Source organism: Coregonus clupeaformis, chromosome 16, assembly GCF_020615455.1.
Source record: "Coregonus clupeaformis isolate EN_2021a chromosome 16, ASM2061545v1, whole genome shotgun sequence".
Classification (NCBI taxonomy): Eukaryota; Metazoa; Chordata; class Actinopteri; order Salmoniformes; family Salmonidae; genus Coregonus; species Coregonus clupeaformis.
The window spans coordinates 35,663,223-35,680,254 of NC_059207.1; the positions used below are offsets into that span (position 1 = coordinate 35,663,223).

The following is a 17,032-nucleotide window of genomic DNA, read 5'->3' on the forward strand; positions in this document are numbered from 1 at the left end:
TAGAATACAATTGTGTCTCCTTAGATAGGCTATATCAGCAATAAAAGGCTGCCTGTGGTCTTGATATTTGGAAACATGCTGGAAATAATTTTGAAAGCAATTTTGAAAGGTTGTAAAATATTTTATTTGTTAACTTGATCACTCAGTTTATCTTGATTACTCAGATTCCCAAGAATTGATGGCAGTGTTTAAAGTGCCTAATTCAATGTGTGGATATAATGTCAGAAAGCGTATATCTGCTGCAGGTAGATCATGCTAGAGAGATCCGCTATTCCCTAAAGATGAATGATTGGTTAAATAAAATTGTCAATGTATTCTCTGCTCACACTGGCATCTGTTTTGCAAAGCTGCCTTAGGAACACTTGAATTATAATACTTGGCATGCATTGGATGAAACAAAGGCATTGTGATTCTAATCTGTCTCATATCACTCTATCATTTGCACAGTATGTATGGTATTACGTTTACTGTTCAAAGAAGAACATTATAGGATGAACATTTACAAGCCAATCATTTCACTAATTCCTTTGCAGATCAATACATTCAGAGGTGAGGTTGAGGGTAGTCATTTATTGACAAGGTGCCAATAGTATGGTTACCGTACAACGGTATAAGGAAAGGATTGTTTACAATGACCATAACAACAGTTACTATAGTTTTTAGAATCTTCCTCTACACTCTGGTATGTGTGAGCAACTTCTGCTTGGTTGAGTAGGTTTTCCACAGCTGAAAGTTTCCAAGCCTAAAAGTGATAGCCTAGCCCCTGCTATATCTTAGATATATTTTCATTCCCTCAAATCTGCATTTGAGAGCCTTCAATCATTGGGCTGGTAATGACAGTGGTGAGTTATATCTGATGGTGAGCCGCAGTCCCTACTCAGTGCTGCCAGACGCAATCTCCCTCCCTCCCTGCATCAAGCTGCAGCCCAGCCCACAGAGGTACCACACTTCTACACAGTCCCAGAGCTCCACAGAGAAGGAAATATATCAACCTGCAAGCTGATCATCGAAGTGGGAGAAGGGGAAGAGATATGATACTCTCCTTCTGCAGCATGTACAGTGCCTTCGGAAAGTATTCAGACCCCTTGACTTTTTCCACATTTTGTTACGTTACAGCCTTATTCTAAAATGGATTAAATAACTAAACATCCTCATCAATCTACACACAATATTGCATAATGACAAAGCAAAAACAGGTTTTTAAACATTTTTCCAAATGTATTAAAAATAAAAAAACGAAATACCTTGTTTACATATGTTTTCAGACCCTTTGCTATGAGATTCGAAATTGAGCTCAATGGAAATTGTATCCTGTTTCCATTGATCATCCTTGAGATGTTTCTACAACTTGATTGGAGTCAACCTGTGATAAATTAAATTGATTGAACATGATTTGGAAAGGCACACACCTATCTATATAAGGTCCCACAGTTGACAGTGCACGTCAGAGCAAAAACCAAGCCATGAGGTCGAAGGAATTGTCCGTAGAGCTCTGAGACAGGATTGTGTAAAGGCACAGATCTGGGGAAAGGTACCAAAAAATGAATGGGAGAAACTCCCCAATTACAGGTGTGCCATGCTTGTAGCGTCACACACAAGAAGACTCAAGGCTGTAATCGCTGCCGAAGTTGCTTGAACAAAGTACTGAGTAAAGGGTGTTTTTTGCAAACATTTATAAAAACCTGTTTTTGCTTTGTCATTATTGGGTATTGTGTGTAGAGTGATGAGGGGAAAAAACAATTGAATCAATTTTAGAATAAGGCTGTAACGTAACAAAATGTGGATAAAGTGAAGGGGTCTGAATACTTTCCGTGTCATTCAGTGTCAAGATGAAGTATAGTCATAGGTCTTCCAAAATATGTCTCATTCTCTCCAACTAACCCATTTCCAAATGTATCTACGTGCCATGTCAAGTAAGGTTAACTTCACCACTGGCTTGAGAGGGCAGTTCATACTGAACTGATATCCTCAGCAAAACAGCCCTGATACAGCAGACTTCGTAGCTATACATATGCAGCTAGGTCCAACATAGAAATGGGTGGGCTCTGTGAGGACATGCCCTGTGAGGACAGGCTCTCTGACCAAGAGCAGGCTTCTGCAAACAGCACAAAGAAAGTCTCTTTTATGGCATTTATTTTTTTCATTTGGCAGATGCTATAGCATTATACATACAGTTCAGGTAAATTAATCTTCAGTATTAACTGAAGACATACATTTAATCAGAGACGCAACTTTCACTGGGGACAGGGGAGACATGTCCCCCCTACATTCTGAAATTGCATTTTTGTCCCCCCAGTTGTATCATTGGAATGTGACACAAAACGAGGCAACGGTGTGCTTTAGGACCATGTGGATGCCTCAGAGCAGTCGAGTAGACTGTTTGGGGTGTTTATCTGTCCCCCCCACTTCTAAAACCAAAGTTGCGCCCCTGCATTTAATACACCTAATCACCTAATCAAAGTATTTGTAGGTATGTACGGAACATAGCCTACACACACACCTGACCTTGCTTTTTAACCCTACCAAGTAAGTGACAAAAATGGTATGTTCCTGGCATTCTGACAGTATTGTGACTTGTTCTTGGCCAAGTACCAAAACTGCTGGAAAGAGAAGGTTAGTTTAGCAAGGATTCTAACATACATTTTATTACAGTATTTAAAGAGTTGTGGCAGGTAAAGTCTCAAAACTGAAAAAGTAGCTAAATGTTTAGCTTTTTTCAGGGAACCCACAAAGCCAGGTCAGATCAAGTTCAATGTATAGAATTCCATTCAATACACAATTGTCATGCCACATCACAGGTAAGATTTTATGCAGTACAGTATAGGCATGGCTTGAGATGACAAAGTCACTGTAGATGTCTCACACCTGTCGGTTATACCGCCTCCTCAAAGTCCCTCTTGTGGACACAAACATAATTGCAGTTAATATATGCCATAATATAATATATATGTCAAAAGCGACTTACAGTCATATGTGCATACATCTTACATATGGGTGGTCCCGGGAATCGAACCCACCACCCTGGCATTACAAGCACCATGCTACAGTTACCCTTTGCTGACACAAACTGACAGTTTACACTGCAGATACTGAAATGCTACTCCAACTGCAGTACTGTTACAGGACTGTAACTTGCATATCATTAGAACTTCTATGACAATAACTGACATTTTTGTGCAGGCACTGGCAGAAAGTTATACAGTGGATCTGATGATGGTATTATTCATGTATATGAGGTTAATTAAGCATATTTGATGAAGACTCATGTATGTGTATCCAAATGTTCATGTGCCAAGTTTATGTGCAAAATGTTTGTGGCATATCCTCATAAGATGTGGCATGCATTACTCAGATAGTTATTATCTCATAATGAAAATGTTTGCAATATTGCAATAACCATGGAGCAGTGACAGAGAAGCTATCTGTGATGGACTACAGACAGGACCAGATGCAAAGTGCCTTGTAATCTGAAAATCAGTTAAACTACCTCAATGTAAATTAATGCAAAGCTGCCACGTTGTGCTATGCCAGGTGATTGAGTGTTCACTCTCTGTGGCAGATTTGTCCTGTCTTTGAACTCTGCTCTAAATCCTAGCATGATGCCAGTCTGTTCTGTCTGCTGTGTTCTGGAAATTAGGTGAATTACCTACTTCAGCATGACAAAGGGATTCACTATCCCTTATCCAGACGACACAGATATTCTCTCCTCAAATGGGTTTGTGGTATGGCTAAATTCCCAAAGGAAATTTCTGTACTTGAGTACTCACAAGGAGGGAATTTACTAACTTCTAGAGAGCCCTATGTATAGGCACTCAAGAAGTCCTGAGATTAAGGATTTCATTTAATTAATTTGGGACGTTACATTTTGATTTACTAATTTGAAAATTGCACCATACAGCACAGACTAGTAAGCCTCTGTCTGACAGTGGACAGCCCTGGGATTTTCTATGAAAGATCCAGATATATAACAGAGACTATGTTGGCATGTTTGGACTACCCTGTGAAGACAAGCTGCCAAGAGGAGACTTGACAAAGTGCCTGGCTCCTAATGGTGCTCTGGGGTAAAACCAATCAGGGTTAAAGCATCACCATCGCCAAAGCAATCATAACAAAGAGAGAGAGAGAGAGAGAGAGAGAGAGAGAGAGAGAGAGAGAGAGAGAGAGAGAGAGAGAGAGAGAGAGAGAGAGAGAGAGAGAGAGAGAGAGAGAGAGAGAGAGAGAGAGAGAGAGAGAGAGAGAGAGAGAGAGAGAGAGAGCGAGAGAGAGAGAGAGAGAGAGAGAGAGAGAGAGAGAGAGAGAGAGAGAGAGAGAGAGAGAGAGAGAGAGAGAGAGAGATGCTTTTATAAAAGCCTTTGAACCTTTTCTCTTTGAAACACCAGAAAAGAAAACAAGTAATTTCACATAAAATGCTGAGCAAACATATGGATTCTTTCTTTAGCCAAAATGGCACTGAAGTTCTTATATTAAGCACTCAAGGGCACATGAGTATGTTCCAGTTTACTTTTGCTGTTAGGAAAACAGGTGAAACACAGTAAATTACTAAATGGTGTCTGAGGACCAGACTTCCAGGAGCCAGAGAATTCTATATTGGGCCTCTACATTTTACGTTTGGAAGTTTCCTAGTACTGCCTATAAAGATAATACCTATACCATAACCGTAAAATATGTTAATCAATAAAAAGTCATTTGACATTTCCAAAAAGCTGCCTATAAAATTGTGAATGAGGGCTCACTAATGGGAGAAAAGAAACCTCTACCAATATAAGATGGTGGAGAAAGTATAGGCCTACTCATTCCGATGTGTGTGAGAGTGTATCTGGGTATACAGTGGTATATGAAAGACAACTCAACTGATCAAATGTTTTGATTCTAAACAGAATGCTGTTGTCTCTCCCTTGTCTCTCAAATCTAATGTCATTATGGCCTTGATACAAAAATGTATTGATGAGAGATGATACAAAAATGTATTGATGAGAGATGAATACTAATTTCTCTAGTTAGAATAGAATGGGCAACTGTGGTAAAAAAAAATACAATGATTTGTTGAATCAGGTGTGTTTGTGCTGGGCTGGAACCCAAGCCTGCACATAGCAGCTCTCCAAGACCAGGAAGTGGGGATCAAGCTCAGGCATTGCATTGGCTTTACACCAAAGTAATTCCAGTAGAATAGTATAGGCTATATACATCTACATATGGATAGATGAATGGGTGTACTGAGTTGGGGATACCTTAATCTCTCGTGCACAGACTACGTAAACATAGAAGGAATGAATCATCATTCTCTTAAGGTTCTGCTCGCCTGAGTTAGAATATCTCATGATAAGCTGTAGACCATACTATTTTTCATTTATATTTTTCGTAGCTGTCTATTTACGACCTCAAACCGATGCTGGCACTAAGACCTCACTCAACAAGCTGAAAAAAAAAAGATTTTGTAAGTCGCACTGGATAAGAACGTCTGCTGTTCTGTCTGCTGTGTTCTGGAAATTAATTAAAAAGAGCAAAATGTTTAGCTTTTTCCGGCCATAAGCAAACAAGAAAATGCTCATCCAGAGGCAGCACTCCTAGTGGCCAGTGATTTTAATGCAGGGCAACTGAAATCCGTTTGACCTCATTTCTACCAGCTTGTCACCTTTGCAACTAGAGGAGACAAAATTCTAGATCACCTTTACTCCACACACAGAAACGCATACAAAGCTCTCCCTCACCTCCATTTGGCAAATCTGATCATAACTCTATCCTCCTGATTCCTTCTTAAAAGCAAAAACTCAAACAGGAAGTACCAGTGACGTGCTCAATATGGAAGTGGTCAGATGAAGCGGATGCTAAGCTACAGGACTGTTTTGCTAGCACATGTTCTGGGATTCATCCGATGGCATTGAGGAGTTTACCACATTAGTCACCGGCTTCGTTAATAAGTGAATCGATGACATCATCCCCACAGTGACCGTACGTACACATCCCAACCAGAAGCCATAGATTACTGAGCTAAAGGCCAAAGCTGCTGCATTCAAGGAGCGGGATACTAATCCGGACGCTTATAAGAAATCCCGCTACGACCTCCGACAAGCCATCAAACTGGCAAAGTGTCAGTACAGGACTAAGATCGAATCCTACTACGCCGGCTCTGACACTCGTCGAAAGTGGCAGGGCTTGCAAACTATCACAGATTACAAAGGGAAACCCAGCCATGATGCAAGCCTACCAGATGAGCTAAATGCCTACTACGCTTGCTTCGAGGCAAGCAACATTGAACCATGCATGAGAGCACCAGCTATTCCGGACGACTGTGTGATCATGCTCTCCGTAGCCGATGTGAGTAAGATCTTTAAACAGGTTAACATTCACAAGGCCGCAGGGCCAGACGGATTACCAGGACGCATACTCAGAGCATGTGCTGACCAGCTGGCAAGTGTCTTCACTGGCATTTTCAATCTCTCCCTGACAAAGTCTGTAATACCTGCATGTTTCAAGCAGACCACAATAGTCCCTGTGCCCAAGAACGCCAAGGTAACCTTCCTAAATGACTATCGCCCCGTAGCACTCACATCTGTAGCCACATGAAATGCTTTGAAAGGCTGGTCATGGCGCACATCAACACCATTATCCCAGACACCCTGGACCCAGTCCAATTCGCAAACCGCCCCAACAGATCCACAGATGATGCAATCTCTATTGCACTCCACACTGCCCTGTCCCACCTGGACAAGAGGAACACATTTGTGAGAATGCTGTTCATTGACTACAGATCAGCGTTCAACGCCATAGTGCCCTCCAAGCTCATCACTAAGCTAAGGACCCTGCGACTGAACACCTCCCTCTGCAACTGGATCCTGAACTTCCCGATGGGGGCCCCTCATGGTTGCGTGCTTAGTCCCATCATGTAATCCCCATTCACCAATGACTGCGTTGCCACGCACGACTCCAACACCATCATTAAGTTTGCTGACAACACGATGGTAGTAGGCCTGATCACCGACGACAATGAGACGGCCTATAGGGAGGAGGTCAGAGACCTGGCAGTGTGGTGCCAGGACAACAACCTCTCCCTCAACGTCAATAAGACAAATGAGCTGATAGTGGACTACAGGAAAACCTCTCCCTCAACGTCAGCAAGACAAAGGAGATGATTGTGGACTACAGGAAATGGAGGGCCGATCACGCCCCCATTCACATCAACGGGGCTGTAGTGGAGCAGATCGAGAGCATCAAGTTCCTTGGTGTCCACATCACTAAGGATCTATCGTGGTCCACACACACCAACACAGTTGTGAAGAGGGCACGACAATGCCTCTTCCCCCACTGGGCTCCCGAGTGGCGCAGTGGTCTAAGGCACTGCATCTCAGTGCTTGAGGCGTCACTACAGAACCCCTGGTTCAATTCCAGGCTGTATCACAACCGGCTGTGATTGGGAGTCCCATAGGGCGGCGCACAATTGGCCCAGCGTCGTCCGGGTTTGGCCGGTGTAGGCCGTCATTGTAAATAAGAATTTGTTCTTAACTGACTTGCCTAGTTAAATAAATTAAAAAGGCTGAAAATATTTGGCATGGGCCCACAGATCCTCAAAATGTTCTACAGCTGCACCATTGAGAGCATTTTGACTGGCTGCATCACCGCTTGGTATGGCAACTGATTGGCATCCGACGACAAGGCGCTACAGTACATCACTGGGGCAGAGCTCCCTGTCATCCAGGACCTGTATACCAGGCGGTGTCAGAGGAAGGCCCTAAAAATTGTCAAGGACTCCAGCCACCCAAGTCATAGATTGTTCTCTCTGCTAGGCAAGCAGTAGCAGAACCAACAGAAACAGCTCCTAGCCTTAAGACAGATAAATAGTTAATCAAATACTTACCCGGACTATCTGCATTGACCCTTTTTACACTAACTTTTTTGAGTCATTACATATGCTGCTGCTAATGTTTATTATCTATCCTGTTGCCTAGTCACTTTATTCCTATTTATATGTACATATCTACCTCAATTATCTCCTACCCCTGCACATTGACTCGGTACTGGTACCCCGTGTATATAGCTAAGTTATCGTTACTTATTGTGTATTTATTATGACTTTTATTATGACTTTTTTATTATTTATTGAAGTTCTCTCTCGGCATTGTTTGGAAGGCCCCGTATGCATTTCACTGTTAGACACACTACACACACTACACATGTTGTTTACGAAGCATGTGACGAATACAATTTGATTTGGTTTGAATAGATCAAGGATGTTGCCATGCTCAGACATGGATGACACCTTATTGGCCTCCCTCTGGCATGTGTAGCTACAACTCGTTTGGATCCGTGCCTGGCTACCACCTCTCACCAGCATGCCGCAAACCAGGAAATACATCAACAATGATGGCTATCCATACATAACATACTTTATGTCAATAATGAGGTAGTTTATCTCAATGTTAAATAAATGTTGTCCATTAAACCAACAATGGTCTCATGTATTGAGCACGGTTAAGCAAAATGCCAATCATGTGATAAAAGTCAAATCATTTGAATAATTTCAGTTTATATTATTTTAAGACATTTAAGTAAGACAAAGCGCGCAATACATTTGACTAAAGACGCAGGTTACTAAATCACATCTATTAGCCTAAGCAATATGCCTACTGTATACACAATATGCCATATATTAATTCTGGTAGGCCATAATAAAATAATTGAGCATTGCTTCAAGATAGAATTTATACATTTGTGCTGACATAAACTGGACTGATGGGTTGCCTAGAAATGACCCAGTGTCAATGTTGCCACTAATCTGCCCTGTCTATTTGACCAAATGGAAATAGCAGAAATAGCCTGTATGGTATTGGTTTGAATGGGTTCAGGTAACATCAGGTAACAAGACATCTACAGTACAGCACAGAAACATAACGAACAAATCAAGTGAAAATGCCAGTCAACTGTTGGTTGGTTGAAGAGAACAGGTACACCAATTTCTGTGACTGTTGACTGAACAAATAGAAGCTAATTGACTTTGACTTGAGATGGCAAAATGTACTACAGCTTCATTGTTTTATCAACTCAAATAATAATATATGTAGGCTATCATTGGCGCGAAATACCCAAGACCGCATTGAATTTCAATGTACTGTAAAATGGTCAATCAATTAGACGACCGGAGAGAGAGAGCATGGTCGTGTTTTGATTGGGCTAACCAGGAGACTCGTAATGTGCGGCAGTCCCATATAAACCCATGCAGACCAGCGCTCTGTCGGTCATGCACGTCAATAGAAATCAGTGTACAGTCCAGGGTAGAGGAAAAGCCGCATTGGGTAGATGGTGCCTACTTAGTAATAGATTTACATTGTTGAAAACACGGCGCTGTACATCTTCAGAGCTGTATGAACTATTAATCAGATAAGCAAGAAACACTATTCCTTGTATTTTGTTAGATCATCAGTGATTATTGAACAATGCCTTTGATGACCGGACTTTTTCTTCTAATGGTGCTGATTGCATCTGCATATGAACTGGATCAGAACGAGTCGTATTCACCCAGAAGAGCACGATTTTCTGCAAATACCCCTTGTAAGTAACAGTCTCTCTTACAATACAGCATGTTTTTGAGTGGATGCGGTGTTCGCACGGATTTGTATGGATTATTACTATTACGTTGTATACACAGTATGGGGGAATGTTTGCTATTACATGATATGCTGCTCTGTTTCCAAGTGAACGCCTTGACCGACAGACTACCGAATAGCTCCAACATAGGCTAGGCTACTCACCGTGCTTTACCGGTGTTTTACCGGCAAGGGATGAGCGTGAGCTTCGCGGTGACTGACACCTGTTTGTGAAAAAGCTGTAGCCTACCATCATGAGATGTTGAATAAATTGTCTATGAACGAATGGTCTTTGAATTGATGGTTGTGTGGGTTGCTTAAACACGAGATGACTGACCGGAGGATAGAACATGAGAAAGATCATCAGATTAATATTCATTTTAAGAGAGATTAGTTGATACAGGGGAGCCCACTTGTGTGGTTCAATGCATCAATTGTTATGTATTTGGTCACTGTCTTTACAGCATTATAAAACGATTGTTTTGCTTATACATTGTTTGTGTCAGTTAGCCTACTCTACAAGTAATTTTGTAAATGTCATACGTTAGTCTACCTGCAATGTTGTTTTACGTACTGTTTAAGCTTTTTCTAACCACCAAATGATCTACAGGTGTTTGGAAACAACTATGACCATCATATTTTAAATGTATTGGTATTCTTCCAAGCAGTCACCAGTGTAATGTATTGATAGTACTATTGCTGTAGGCAAAAACAAATACCGACTTGTGCGTGGTGGCATAGGCTCCGCCACTGCACCCACCTGTAGCTACTGGCTACCGGCGTCTTGACAGGATCAATGAAGCACCTAATACCGGAAGAAACGTGAAGGAAGTAGGGCTTTCTAGGTGACCGCAAAGAGGGTGGAGACATTAGAGTTTCTTTGGTGAAAGAATGCTGGCCATTGGCCAGGGATGATATCCAGATTCGAAGACTCATAGGGCACAAGGTGTCGCGCGACGTGCGTCCCCTACTCAATCAGTAGGCTTGCTTTATCTCCCTTTTCAATGGTTTGCCAACTGTAACTGCCGATACTATTCCCGTGCAATTACTAAAGTGAAAATAACATATTTCAACCGAGCACGGCCCCTGAAAAGAGGAAAGCTGTTGTATAGCAAGATAAAATCCATGGCCTAGGTCTACATTGCAGTGGGCTATTCACCACCAGGCATTCCATTCTGTTTACATTGGTTGCCAGAGGGATGGAGTAAATGCTCATGCACTCTATTTCCAAAATGTGTATGAGATATGAAAAAGTCACTTCTATTAACAGGCCCATAAAATTAGCAGACCAGTGAAAGCCAGGCCCATGTTCGGAAATATGAGTATGAATGAGGTGTTATCTCTGTGATCTCCTTAAGTCATTATTGTTATTTCAGTTAAATCCAATGCATTGGTTATATCAGACTAAGTATCTGCAGCATGGGCCTCCTTGGTCTTGCCAATAAGAGATACTGAAGGAGTGTGTATCTGTTGAAATATCATTTATTTATTTATTAATTCTCCCATGACCTGAGAGAAACAGTGGTGGGACAGTTCCATTCCGATTCATTGCTGATTTGCTAGTTCATTACAGGGTGGGCTGGACCAAAACATTTCAATGAGTGAGAGTGCATCCATCTGTGGCATACAGTACATCAGCTCATTGTTACAATTGCTGTATGCTGCTTACCATGAACTTGTCTTAGTCTTACTAAATGGACAATAGAGGCATTCATTGGAAGACATTTAGGGGTTTTCTGGTTACTTTAGATCTTTGTCAGAGTAGTTTACACAGCTGTGTATGTCAGCTTGCTCTTTAAAATTAAGTCTGAGGCAATATTTATGTAAAATATGAACATTAGGTCTATTTATGAGGAATGAGGCAGTGACTCAGGCCAGGGTACATGACTGTACTGTTAAGTGTGCACAGTGTCAGAGGTGGTTTGGCACACCTTCTAATTGAGCATGTTACTGTCTTGTTGCACGTGAGGGTAATGGAAACAAGGGGTCTTGTGCCAAAAGGGACAGTCAGCAGAACCTGATCCTGAATAGGCAACACTCACCACAGTGTATGTATATGTGTGTGTGTGTTTGTGTGTGTGTGTGTGTGTGTGTGTGTATGAATATGTTTATCATGCCATGACTCCTTTGGGTATTTTTGGTGTAGTTGGTCACAAGTCTGTTCCAAGAACCAAAATGCTAGAATATTCATAAAATTATTTGCCAGGAAGAGGAAATGTAATTATGCTAAATTGTGAACCAGTCTTAAAAAGTTTAAAGTGTCCAGTGAGCTGTCAAGTTGTAATTTGTCTGAATAATTATGATCTCAGCATTGAATCAGCTTTGCATGTAAATTATCACAACCAAAACAGACTGATTATCTTTCCATTCTTGTTGAGAGCTATATGATAGCCTGCCCCCTGCTAATGGTCCTTTCCCTCTCTGAGTCTACAGCTGACGTGGCACGCTGTCTGAATAGTGCCCTCCAAGTAGGCTGTGGAGCCTTCGCATGTCTGGAGAACTCCACGTGTGACACAGATGGCATGCACGACATCTGCAAGTCCTTTCTGTACAGTGCAGCTAAATTTGACACTCAGGTATGGTAATTCTTCCTCTCTTTTCAAATCTGACACAGTATGTCGCAGTAGATCAAACCTGTTAACTGAAGTTAAGTCATGTTTTTTGATATGACTGTGATATTATGTGGTTTTGTGCAGGGCAAAGCCTTTGTGAAAGAGAGCCTCAAGTGCATTGCCAATGGCATCACCTCCAAGGTGTTCCTCACCATCCGCCGCTGCTCCACCTTCCAAAGAATGATCTCAGAGGTTCAGGAGGAGTGCTACAGCAAGCTGGATATCTGCACTATCGCCCGCACCAATCCAGATGCTATTGGAGATGTGGCACAGCTCCCAAGACACTTCCCCAACAGGTTTGTTCCTAGCAAACCTGTGTCAAAGGGCTTCCATTTCAGTTTTTTTGCTTTATCTTAATACAACAAAAGCTATGTATTTGATACACTAACTCTGCTGAAGCAAATACATTTCAGTGGGCTCCTAAGACATTCGATAAAATTGCAACAACAAAAAAAAGAACTAACACTCACACTTTACTACTTTATTGAGGAAAAATTTACTTACTATGACTGAGATATGTGGTTGCTCCACCTAGCTATCTTAAGATGAACACCCTAACTGTAAGTCGCTCTTGATAAGAGTGTCTTCTAAATTGCTTAAATGCTTTAAAAATATATATACATATATGCACCATGCAGAAATCGCTCCACCATTTCCTGGTTGCTAAAATTCTAATAGTTTGCCTAATTTTAGTTTAAGTGACAAAACAAGCAAGTGTAATGTAGATTGTACCATCTAAACCACTGTGAAATATATTTTCCATAACCCAAAATATTGTGTATTCAGCTGTTTGAAGCTGGTATACAAAACCAAAAGTAAAAGACAAATATTAAACTTAAAAAACGGGAAGCATAGAAATAGCGCACATAGAACAGATCTGCCTCTTCTTAGACTTGCTTTCAATGAGAATGACAGATCTATAACTGACATTTCTATGTGAATTTTGTCGGGTCACCCAAGAAGTTACACATTGCAGCTTTAAAATTAAAATAAAAAATTACAGCAACAAAAATACATGAAAGCTGCATCCTCTTGCAGGTTTTACGGTAAGCTCCTCCAGAGCCTGATGGACTGTGATGAGGAGACTGTGGACCTGCTGAGGGCCAGTATGGTGTCCAGGCTTGGCCCAGAGATGACCATTCTCTTCCAGCTGCTGCAGAACAAGCCCTGCCCCTCGGTTGCTGCTGCTGCTGTTCCAACTGGAGTGGAGGGCCGTGGGAGCTTGCGGTTGTCCATGGGTCCACACATGTATAAGATCCAGCCTGGTCTACGCAACAGAGACTCTGCCAGCCATTTTAGCAAGAAGCGTGCCACTGGTGACAGCTCCTAACTCCCACTCAGATCCAGAAACTACACACACCCCTCAAAAACATAAACAAGTCAACAGTGGTCTCTTCCCTTGGTGATTTAAGAATAATTCCTCTCCAGACTGAAAAATAACATGCACCTCTAAGAGAATACCCAATGTGTTTCAAGTATATTTTATATCAGAGTTTGAGTTGTTGTGAGATATACTGTACCTTAGGTTTGAGAGGATCCCCTCCCCTAAACTATTTCCTAACACTATCACTCACCCTGTTCATTGAACATGTTGTATTGTATTCTATTGTATCTCCACAACTTGGCCCTGTTCATTCCTGTTCACTCCCCACACTTGATATGAATCCTCTGAGAGCCTAGTGGGGATGATGTCCCTCTAAGCATTCTGTCTAGGATTTCAAGCACAAACTTGCAGGTATGGTTCATATCTATATAGCACAAATGTTCCCCAAAAAAGTTGGTTGCAGAATACAAATGTTCATCCATTATTATAATATCAATTGATCTGTCATCAATAGCTTAATCAATAGATAATTAAATGTGATTACTATTAGTTAATTACTAGATGTTTCATACAGTATATATGAGATTTTTCTATATTATGATGAGACCAGTAAAATAAGTAAGCATGTGCTATAGATTCTTTTATTTATTGCGTTATTAGCCTCAGATGGCAACAGCCAGCTCTGTGAGAGAGGTGTGTCCCTCAGATGAGAGCTATCCTAATAAACTTTGCACAGGAAGTTACCTTAGACCGACCAAATAACTTGAAACCACCCGGAATGCCATTCAAAACAGACCTAAATGTGGTGGAAGATGTGTAGCTAACTCCTATACCAGAGAAAATAGCATCGTTTAGATACCATAACATCTCTTCTGTCCTGAAACACTCAGTTCACAGTAAGTGTGGACCAGCAGTGTAACTTATGAGCAGGTGACCGCCTGAGATTGATAGAGGCCGCCTCCTTGGATGAACAACATTCTCCCTGGTGAATATGACATGGAGGGGTTGAATCATACACACTGACTTCCAGTGTTGATAATGACTATTTAAAAGCCTTGTTGGTATAATATTGATATTTATTTTCCTACTATATTATTTAAGTTGTAATTTTATGATGTTGCTGTAGTTTTAGTTAGGTTACAGATATACAATTTTAATGTGCAGTTTGGTCATAGCTCCTATTTCAATGGGGGCTCATGATCAAATACTATAGGATCTGCCACTCTCCACATTGTCCGCTCTGTTGACTGAATAGGACCCATGTTATGACTCTGTGCTGGACATAGGGGAACTAGTTGGTCATTCAAGTCAGGTGATCTTCTTTAGGAGTGTGATATGGGACTGTCACTTAAACAACCCATATTGCAAACATTGTCACTTATGTACTGGTGCAAAGGGACTCTGTTGGGGACTTTGTGTGTATTTTCCAAGCATAATTGATTATGTTATAAAGGTGGAGAGAAATTGTGGTCAAGCCATTCATTGTACATTTAACAGCTAAACTTGAAGACCGAACTGCAAAGCATTTGCTGGATCTATTCTTAATATCATGCAAACTAATGTTTCTCTCAGAAAGGTTACCCTGGTGACATTAATCCATAAGTGCTTCAATAAAGGGAGGTTAATTCAAGAGACTTTTCACATTGCACATGCCTGGATGAAGGAGATGTGCAAAAGGGGAAAATAATGTTAGAGAGATCTGATGGTTTTACAATACCAAATCATTTGAAATGTTAAGAACTCACAGACCTATGCAATAATCTCTCATATGGAGGATTCACAATAACACACAACCTTGCCCTTTGTCACAAACAGTGCCAGCTGATGCTGAATGAATGTGGCAGCAGCTTATTTGCTCCCATACGCATAGTGAAGTATGCAGGCAATGCAATGTGCCCCTGGACTCCCCCTTTCTGTTGCTGTGTTTGTTGCCGTGGTTTATGTTGTATCGTTTTTTGTTTTGTCTTTTTCTTGGGATACAATAATATCTTGCTTTTAGTAGCAATATAGTGTGTATTAAAAAGAAAAAGTAAGGAGAAAATCACTCAGAAATGTTAAGACTGTACTAGCAATGTAGTGTATCCTACTACTTATGTTACATATGCACTTTTCATCTCTTATGACCACTATAAAGGGGCATTGAAACATTCATCACTTGCGATGGGTTGGGACTACTTCCTTCCTGTACTGTTAATACATGTATTTATGTGTCTGTAATAGCTGGACAAATCCAGAACAGTTGCTGCTAAACAATAGCTTGCTCCCCTGTATGATGGGTTATCATTTTACATTTATTTGGATATCTATGGTGAAAACCCATTCACAGAACCTGGCATCAATCTGTATACTTGCATTTGACCATTTACCTTCTGTTTGGTACTTCTTCTGTAATTTGTACATTTCTTTGAATGTTGCTTGCAGTGAATATATTTGCCAATAGTATTCTGTTTTTTCCTCTACCTTGAGACTATGCCTATAAATTCAAGGTCTGGGTAACTTTAGAGAATGTATCTTATATTGAATGTTTGTTCTGGTGAGGATGTGCCCAAACCTAGATGGTTCAATGACATATTTTAGAATGTGTGTTTAGTTAAAGGTGCATGGTGTATGAAAGTCTGAAATAGGCAAATATGAGAATTTAATTAACAGACTTACAAGTCATATTTAGTTCTTTCGAGACATTTTGTTTATTCATTAGGCTATTTGTTGCAAGACAAGAATAGGGCGCATTTGGGTGGTAGGCCTAGTGGATTATTAGCTAAATCTATCCTTAGGGAAATTAGTGAAATGGGCAGCAGCATTTTCTGTTGATAGACCATATGTTTATCGCAGGCTGGGGACTAGGCTCCCTGAACTCTGGAACTCCATGGTACTCTTTCCCCTCAAGACTTTAAATCAATTTGCCAGAATTAAAAGTACTTGGGTGATCAGTAATAATGAAATCTTAATTGTAGTGGCAGTTACTTTACTTTCAAATTCTTAGATGAAAGTTATCAGTAAGACATTTGAGAAGATTACTTGCTGAAGTTCCTAATACAGTAGCTATGTTAAGCATGATTGATCCTTGTGAATCACTTGCACTTTAATACATACCCATCTACATATATACCCATTATGTATATACATGGATGTATGGCTTTTTTCTCTGTGCTAAAAATGATGAAAGATACAAATGCATCAACTGTGTGTCTTTGCTGATTAGAAATAAACTATTATCATATCTGGCATATGGTATCAAATGTGTTGACTGCTTTCATTTGACTAACATGTAAATTTGGTACTGTTAACACATACATCTAAACTTCAGATCTGAAAACAAAGTGCAAGTATTAGCAATTATGAATATCCATAATGAATTGTACCCATGAAGAAGAAAACAGGGACAAAGAGAGCACATTCTTATGAAAATTAACTTTCTTCAACTTTAGCACAAATGAGCTGAAACTGCAAAGTGCCTGTATCATTGGAGTGCCCCAGGAAAAGAGACAGCGGTACACGAGTGGCTGCGTGGCCGCTAT

At 40.7% G+C, this 17,032-nt stretch overlaps 1 protein-coding gene across 1 annotated transcript; it reads left to right on the forward strand.

Annotated features, from left to right (window-relative positions):
* The first annotated feature begins 9,260 nt into the window (after window positions 1-9,260).
* LOC121584819 (stanniocalcin-like) lies at window positions 9,261-16,702 on the forward strand. Its single transcript, XM_041900961.2, has 4 exons — window positions 9,261-9,543; window positions 12,012-12,154; window positions 12,275-12,486; window positions 13,229-16,702. The coding sequence occupies exons 1-4, from the start codon at window positions 9,429-9,431 to the stop codon at window positions 13,518-13,520; spliced, it is 762 nt and encodes a 253-aa protein (XP_041756895.1). The 5' UTR covers window positions 9,261-9,428; the 3' UTR covers window positions 13,521-16,702.
* The last annotated feature ends 330 nt before the right edge of the window (window positions 16,703-17,032 follow it).

Excerpts from the sequence above, each read along its gene's own strand:
- LOC121584819 (XM_041900961.2), top strand. The coding sequence starts at position 9,429 with ATGCCTTTGATGACCGGACTTTTTCTTCTAATGGTGCTGATTGCATCT. Across the intron at positions 9,544-12,011 it reads ATTTTCTGCAAATACCCCTT|CTGACGTGGCACGCTGTCTG; the intron begins GTAAGTAACAGT and ends CTGAGTCTACAG. Across the intron at positions 12,155-12,274 it reads CAGCTAAATTTGACACTCAG|GGCAAAGCCTTTGTGAAAGA; the intron begins GTATGGTAATTC and ends GGTTTTGTGCAG.